At 37.0% G+C, this 8,293-nt stretch overlaps 1 protein-coding gene across 1 annotated transcript in view; it reads right to left on the reverse strand.

The window, feature by feature from the left end:
• The window catches only part of LOC111511757 (succinate dehydrogenase [ubiquinone] flavoprotein subunit, mitochondrial), a 45,807-nt gene extending 37,936 nt beyond the window's left edge, over positions 1–7,871 (reverse strand). Inside the window, exons 1-7 of the mRNA XM_023167786.2 lie at positions 7,696–7,871; positions 5,170–5,344; positions 4,766–4,994; positions 3,987–4,160; positions 1,216–1,373; positions 1,003–1,141; positions 620–860 (exon numbers count right to left, since the gene is read on the reverse strand). Coding sequence (XP_023023554.2) covers positions 620–860; positions 1,003–1,141; positions 1,216–1,373; positions 3,987–4,160; positions 4,766–4,994; positions 5,170–5,344; positions 7,696–7,803 — 1,224 coding nt within the window. The 5' untranslated portion in view covers positions 7,804–7,871. The remainder of the gene's footprint in view (positions 1–619; positions 861–1,002; positions 1,142–1,215; positions 1,374–3,986; positions 4,161–4,765; positions 4,995–5,169; positions 5,345–7,695) is intronic.
• Positions 7,872–8,293: the final 422 nt, after the last annotated feature.

Consider the following 8,293-nt stretch of genomic DNA (forward strand, 5'->3'; position numbering starts at 1 on the left):
AGGGTGTTCCATTTAAAATAATCAAATTTCAGCAACTTTTTTTTTCAAGCCAACGAAAAAACTGTATTTTTTTACCACCCTGTATTGAAGTAACGGAGATTAGGCTGACGTGTGGGAAGTGTCCAAGTATCACCTAACTCCAAACCAAATTTCGATATCATAGTACTTCTTAACTAAAAGATATCGGCATTTTTAGAAGTCATGATTTTTTTAAGAAAAAAATTGAAATTAATTTTTATTTCGAAAACGGTAACAGATAGGTATAGGGAAATATCAAGAAAAGTTGTCGGGCAATTGTTGGAGATTCCAAAAATAATATTATATATAGAGTGTTCCATTTGAAAAATCAAAGTTGCTACTGCTTTCTAATAGAAGCGGCAACACCGCATTGTCAAAAATATTTTAGTTGGCTAGAGAATGTCCGAATATGCCCTCCATTAAATTTTCAAAGTGATCTGTTGTCTGGTTCACCAGAAACGTCTAATATGCCATCCACCGTGAATCAGCCTGTATTAAGTATGCTATAATTTATTTTACGAAAAATTGGGTTTCAAAACTAAAACCGTTTTATGACTAAAAAAGTGTTATAAAACCTCAAATTGATTTTATTGTTACTTGCCACTTGCGTCAAAGCCTGGCCCTTATAATTTGTCGGTATCCCACCCATTGTGTAATGAACAGTCGGTATAATCGATATGTTCTCTCTAGTTATATCGACTCCAGCGAAATCAGAGGCGGTTTGCCTTATTCCAGGTAGCTGCCTCAGTATTTTCTCCTTTGGAAGGTGGTGCAGTTGAAGATGAACATGATCCTTTTCCGGTCCACACCCTCTACCTTCCAGAATCTCCAGTGTGATACACCTGAAGAAAGAAAGCAAAACTATTCCAACACAAATATTCCACTGACTAATGCTTTAATAATTATATTATAGTATTTACAATCTCAATGACTACCTGACACGTTTTAATCTACCACATATGAATTCTTCTTCAGACTTCGTACCTGGAAACGACATCTCTGGAAGCCAGATCCTTCGCTTTCGGTGCATATTTCTCCATGAACCGTTCTCCTTTACTGTTCAGTATGAAACCACCTTCACCTCTCGCACCTTCCGTTATCAAAACTCCAACTCCGTATACACCTAAGAAAAATATCTCCCAAACATTGCAGTTTGCCCACGAGATTTGCAAAACAACTGAAATGAAAATCACAAACCCGTTGGATGGAACTGTATGAACTCCATATCTTCCAGGGGAAATCCTGCCCTAGTGACCATTGCAGTTCCATCGCCAGTCGATGTGTGGGCAGCTGTACATGAAAAGTATGACCTTTCGAAGCCACCTGTTGCAATCACGGTATTATTGGTGAAAAATCTGCAAATAATAGTTTGGGTTTCAAGCAAGAGGTAATAATAGTAATAATATAATAATAATAGTTTATTAACCATTTGTTGGTACGCTAGGTATATATGGTAGGTCCTTATAACAATATTACAATTTGTTACACTAAAAATATACGGACATATGTATAAATAAATAAGTAAATAAATAAAATCTGTCAATTTGTATATATGAATTTGAGTGTCTGTAACCATTAAAAAGGTAAAAGTCATGTAAGATCTGTGTCTATCGAATTATCGTTCATAAACCCTTGCTAACTATAATAGCACTTTCTAAGTAAAAAGATTTTAATTTTGTTGTGAAATACTTCATCATTGGTAATTTGTTTTTGATGATTTGGTAACTTATTATAACAACTGATTACATTGTACCGTGGGAAGTTCTCATATAATGAGGTTCTGTGTTATGGAATTCTCAAAAAAGCTCCATGCCGTGTATTATGTTCGTGTTCAGATCCTTTTGTCCCAAAAACCGATAAGTTATGTCTTGCGAACATAGCACATTTAAAAATATAAATGGAAATGAGGGTTAAAATCTTTTTTTTCTATAAAAATAGGCCGGCAACTATCTCTGAAATTCAAATCAATTATAAGTCTCAGGATTCTTTTCTGAGCCACAAAAACTCTATTCAAGTCTCTTGCTCTTCCCCAAGCCATGATATTTAAACTAAGTCGAGAGTGAACCATTGCGTAGTAAATATTTAGGAGGCCTGCTTCATCTAAACTGGGCTTCATCTGCCATAAGCATAAAAGGCTTTGTTTCGATTTGCACATACATGATTAATTTGTTTTTCCCAATTTAGGTTGGCGTCAAGATGAATACCCAGGAATTTTACTTCTGTGGACGTTTGCAAGTCATCAATTTCGATAACGTTGTGGGGTCGCCATTTCCTGTAAAATTTCATGGCCACTGACTTCGAGGTGTTAAGGATTAGTTTATTTCTCTGACACTAAGAGCTGAAATCATCAATAACGGTCTTCATGTTGGAAGCAAGTTGTTCAACAGTTGAACCTGATTTGGTAATGGTAGTATCATCGGCAAACATTGTAACATAACCCGTTGTTATATGTTGAGGCATGTCTTTAACATATAGGAGAAAGAGTAGTGGTCCGATAACAGATCCTTGGGGGACGCCAATTTTTACGGCATGAGAATCAGAAAGTACAATATTGCAAGAGATGTACATAGTTCGTCCCTTCATGTAGGATTTGATCCAATTCATGACGTTAGATGGGAAATTACATTGTCTTATTGTTTTCAAAAGAAATACTACGCACACCGTATCGAATGCCTTCGATAGGTCAAAGAATAGTGATAAGACGTAGTTATTATTATCAATCTGAGTGTAAATGTAATCGAGAAGATGATAGGAAGCTGTTTCAATGTATCTCTTTTTACAATACCATGCTGAGAGGTTGAGAGTATGTTGTTGCTTTCCAGGTAATCGGTTATTCTGTTTACTATTATCTTTTCTAATAATTTGGATAAGGAACAGAGCAGCGATATTTGCCTGTAATTGTCAATTTCATTTAAATTACCTTTTTTGTGGAGAGGAATCACAAACTGGCTGAACGTGTTGTGCTGCAGAGGCTGACAAAAGAAGTTGAAGACCGAAATGTTCTGCCTGACAAACAATTCGGCTTCACGAAAGTACACTCCACCGAGCTGCAGGTCCTGAGACTGGTCGAAAACTCCATCTCTGAGCTAAACAACAGAAAAGTCGTCCATCTTATCCTCCTTGACATTTTAAAGACCTTCTACCGTGTCTGGTACGAAGGCCTTCTACACAAAATTCCCGCTTTCGACGTACCTCCTCCCCAGGTTTTTCTTCACGCCGATGGTGCTGCGTATATTCAAACATAAATACACAAACGGTCTTTAATAAGACCTTGCACACTTCGAGAGAGTTTTTAGCTCTCCTACATCCAACGATTTGTGTCTATCAGGACTACTATGAAAAGAATTCGTTCTATGACGGCTAAGACCACTACAAGGGATCCACTAGCCGGTCTTTTTCGACGTATTTGCCCTAACCAGGATCGAATTTATCTGGAAGTACGCCGCTCCAGCTCACTAACGGAAAAGACTTAGCAGTAGTGGCTGGGGCACACGCCCATGTGCCTCTAGGTGCAGTTTGTATTATCGGGCTAGGTGGTCGAGTTGCGAAGAAGTGTGTCGTGTAGTTTGGGGGTTCGTAGGGAACCTTGTGGTCCAGCTATCGTGATGGCCAGGCGCATTTAGCTTGGTTAGTGGATAAGGAACTTTCTTCTCAAGTCGAGCCTTGCCTTCACTGCGGTTTCCACGAGAGAGAAAGAGCGAGAGATACAGAATTTCCCGGATTATCGAATGCTAGGATCCCAACAGGTCCTTGAGAACCTCGCGGGTTTTGGACACCGCCGAACTAGCACTCGCCGGCTCTGGTCAAGAAGCGATAAATAGTTTCGGGACTGAAGGTCCATCGCAAATCCACGTGCAGCCACGTGGCTGTACGTGACGGGCGCCACTGGAAGCAGTTGTTATTTTGTACAATAAGAAATAAAAACATAGCAAAAAAACGTCGTAGTCAAGTTAAAATTGCAGATATACCTATGAATTGTACCATCTTCCAAATTCCAAGCAATAACACCGCAGCATTTGTCGTCTTTCACCAAGAGATCCATGACAAAATATTCGATGAAAAATTCACAGTTGTATTTTACCGCCTGTCCATATAGAGTATGAAGCAAGTAGTGCCCGGTAGCATCTGCAGCAGCACATGTCCTAAAAAACAAGCAAAAATTTCGAGGTGTGTGAAATTTAGTTGTTGCTTGTTGGAATGTCAAGTTGGAAAATATATTTATTGCTTTATTTTGTGAAGTTTTCAAGGGTTTCAGAGTTGATTTTGTGGCAATACCCCAATCAGAAATCAAATGATGAACTTTTAGATGGATGAAAGAAAAGTATATAACTTTCAGATATTTTAACGATGTGAAAAATGTCAACTTATGTTAAATTCTTAATACTGATGAAATTGTCTTCCTCATATTTTGAATGTGTGCCCTCCATGGCAAAAATTTTATCGATAGGTATGTAAACCAAAAAAATGACTTTTTTGCATATCTTATATTGTAATTACTGTAGAAAAAAGTTGTATAAATATGATAAATATTAGTATTTGGTATATACACCTAGATATAACATTCAAAGTTAAAATTCTACTCAGGAAAATTTAGCCACATTGAAATGCTAGGAAAATCACTTTCCATTTCAGTTTCATCGAAACAGACCAAAGTTGTGACATCCGCAGAAAAATGAAAACAGGATATCAAACATTTCATTAAAATTTTTTTACAGTTCGTTAAAAAAAGAACCATCTATAGATTCACCTGTGCGCTTGTCCACCATCTCCTTTTTTCAGAGTCTGGCCCCCGAACGCTCTCTGATATATCCTACCGTCTTTGTTACGAGAAAAAGGCATTCCAATGTTCTCCAACTCCAATACTGCCCTTGGGGCATCTCTAGTCATGTAATGGATAGCGTTTTGATCTCCAAGCCAATCAGAACCTTTGACAGTGTCGTATTGATGCCACAACCAACAGTCATCTTCGTAGTGACCTTACGAACAATAAATATTTGAAGTAAGTAACGTAGGCAACAAAAATGAAGAAGCTGTCACCAATTTTATGAAAAGTATTTCTACTAATTTTTCTGAAAAATCTGTTGTTAACGTTGAGTTGAGTGTTAATGATGAGTGCCGACATTAGTGTCACTGTATATGAAAACTACTCACTCAGGGCAGCGTTTATTCCTCCTTGGGCGGCAACCGTATGAGACCTTGTTGGAAATAATTTCGAAATGCAGGCAGTCTTGAATCCTTGCGATACTAAGCCGTATGCTGTTCTCAAACCTGCCCCACCAGCCCCCACAACTACGCAGTCATACTTATGATTGATTATAGTGTGCTTCTGTAAAATGAAAAAATATGCAGTCTAATGTTTGGAAGTTTTTGGCACATGAATAATGAAAACGAGGATTTTGATATCGTTAAAAAATTATAATATTTCAATTCAAATTAATTGCTCAGGCTATTTTGTTGGTTCCACTCTACTGCACTGTGATGTACATTCCACTTCGTTCGAGATGTGAGAAACCTATTTCATACCATTGGTGGTGGGCTTAGGTCGGTTCCTCCTGGTTAAATTAAGTAGATATGCTTTGAGATTACTAAGACCGAAATGACCATAAGAATTAAGCAGGTGCAACATGCAATATTTGTCGCTAAATTTACCAAAAAGTTACTAGATTTGATCGGAAAGTCACTGATTGGCCCAAAAGTCACTATGTTTCTGAAAAAGTCACTAGATTTGTCCAAAATGTCACTATATTCCTTCAAAAAGTGAGCACTGAGCCGTATCTTTGTTAATAATAGTCGGATGGTAACGTGCAGTACGTCAAATGAAAGATAGAAAGATGCAGAATTCATAAAGAAAAATGTGGCTCAGTGCCAAAAGGGCACTGTGCCCAAAAGAGCACACAACTGCAAGGGATTTTTATTTGGGGAAATCTAAGGTATCTTCAATGACTCTAGTGAAAAATTCAACAAGTTAGATTTGGTTGTCGTACTCTTCCTATATGATTATGGGGCAAAATCTAGTGACTTCTTGGGGAAAACTAGGACTTTTTGAAAAGATCTAGTGACTTTTCAATCGAATCTAGTGACTTTTTTGAAAATCTGGTGTCGAAAATGACATATTGGACCTGTTCTCCCATAGCGTATCTACTGGATTGAATAATCTGATACGTATAGAATTTCGTGGAGGCATCCAGTCTCCATTTATATCAATTTCCTTTCCTCTTGTAATTATTTCCGTGTTTCTGAATTTATATCGTCTTCCTATACAGCCTTGGAAATTAGCTTTGGGATGTATCCAAGATTTTCGAACTTCGACCGCGGCATATGTCGGCATATCCCAGGCGAACATTTCTCTTGTGTTCAGTACCTACTTCCCACCTCTTTTCGTAGTTCCACTGTAGACCGATCGATCGATTGCTGCAGAGGATCCGATAGACTCCGGTTATTTCTGAAGATCCTCTCAGGTTTTTGGTTGACTTTAGACTCTCTTTAGCCTGAATATCTATTTTACGTTTTGATTCTCCACCATTGAGTCCGTGCCTATATGTACAAGGGTATTTTCTCTTGCCGATTTTTTCATTTATTTGAATAATTGAAACATCTTCGTTTCTAACTATGAGTGGACTGTATTTTTATTGATTGTTACAAATAATAATATAATATAAGGAACTCGATTGATTTTACGCTACGCCCATTTTACGGTCACCACAATCTTCCTACCGAGAGAATTACTCGCAAAAAGAATGTTGTTAAAAAACTACAGGAAGAAATATCTAATCATCCACAATCCTGGTGAATACCAGGTCATTGGCAACATTGTGTACAGGACTAGTCTGTGTCGTAACTTCTGTCCGTCATATTATAAACCCACTTTCAAAACGAAACTACTGAGTTCGTATACCCGGCATAATTCAAAAAGTCACGGTCACCCTATTCAATCGGTTAGGCAAATACAAAACAGTAGGAAGTTGGAAGTTTACACTGAATGCACTCCTGCTGAACTCCATACTTCGGTGAACTAGAAGTGCACTCATGTCACTCCCGGATTATTACTTGGAGATTGCTTTTATTTGACAAACGTTGCAGACAACTGGAAGTTGGTAATCCCGCATATATTACGGCCAGGTTCGTTAATTGAATGTTAGAAGTTAATTTGAATGTCTTTTGAGGGAGGAATTGGAGATATCTGTTATAGATGTTCATTGGCCCATATCAAACACTATATGGGATTCTATATCGATCAACATTGTCAGTTGAAAAGTTCTGAAAGTTTTCACATAAAATATTTAGAGTTTCTACAGAATTAAAAAAGACGTCACCAAAGTAAACATTCTTGTAGATTTTGAATTGCCTGAAGAACAGATCACTCCACATATATTTATATTCTAAAATCAAGTGAAATAAGAGGTATCACGAATTTTAGTAGATTCGACTTGTTCTCAATGACGTAGACTGTCAAATTCATGAAAAATCAAATTCATTCAGTGACTAGTAGTTCACTTAGCTTTTATTCAACAGTGTGACTTATCTTAAACATAATGTTCAATAATAAAAAATAAAATGGCATTTCAAATATTTTTGGCGTCATTTGTAAAAGCTAAACGTAGGCCTTCAATGTGAAATTGGTCGGATAATCATATTTTGATGTCAAATCAACAGTTATAAGAAACTAGTTCAACTTACTTCATAAAGGTCTGATGGTTTTTCAGAGGACTTCTCACATTTATTCGAAAACTTTCGACTATTTTTTGGTAAAGTTCTGAACTTTCGAAATAATTTCACGCCATTCATTTTCGTCTTTGACAATTATATACAAACACTGTCAGAAATTCATGAAATTTCCTTCTTGTGCTCTGGTTGCTTGATATGCCTATCAAATAAAAACGACAAAAATTATATTTTCATCAATTGGACGTCGAGATAAATGATGATGTTTCCTCTCATTGGTGATGGATACAGGAGAAATCAAGCTTCCAAAACGTTTATAATTCTTTAAGGGTTATATGTAATATTGTAAGAACCACATAAAAGCTAGTAGCAGTCATAGTAGCTACTTTTCTTATTTCAAGGAAGAGACGGGTAGAACCTCAATTATTGAAGAAAAAATTAACTTTTTCCATGCATCTTGAAAATGGGTGTTTTCAAAAAATCCTGTCATAGAATTGCCAGATATCTGTAATTAAATGAATTCTGGCAAGGCAGCCATTCAAGGTCCAGGTAGGTATAACAAATAAGTTTTGTTTCTAGTCCGACGGTTTTGTACTATGAGTTGGGCCTTTCA

Source organism: Leptinotarsa decemlineata, unplaced genomic scaffold (assembly GCF_025532065.1).
Source record: "Leptinotarsa decemlineata unplaced genomic scaffold, Ldec_3_MD MMD2_tig00026336_RagTag_RagTag, whole genome shotgun sequence".
In the NCBI taxonomy this organism is placed as follows: domain Eukaryota; kingdom Metazoa; phylum Arthropoda; class Insecta; order Coleoptera; family Chrysomelidae; genus Leptinotarsa; species Leptinotarsa decemlineata.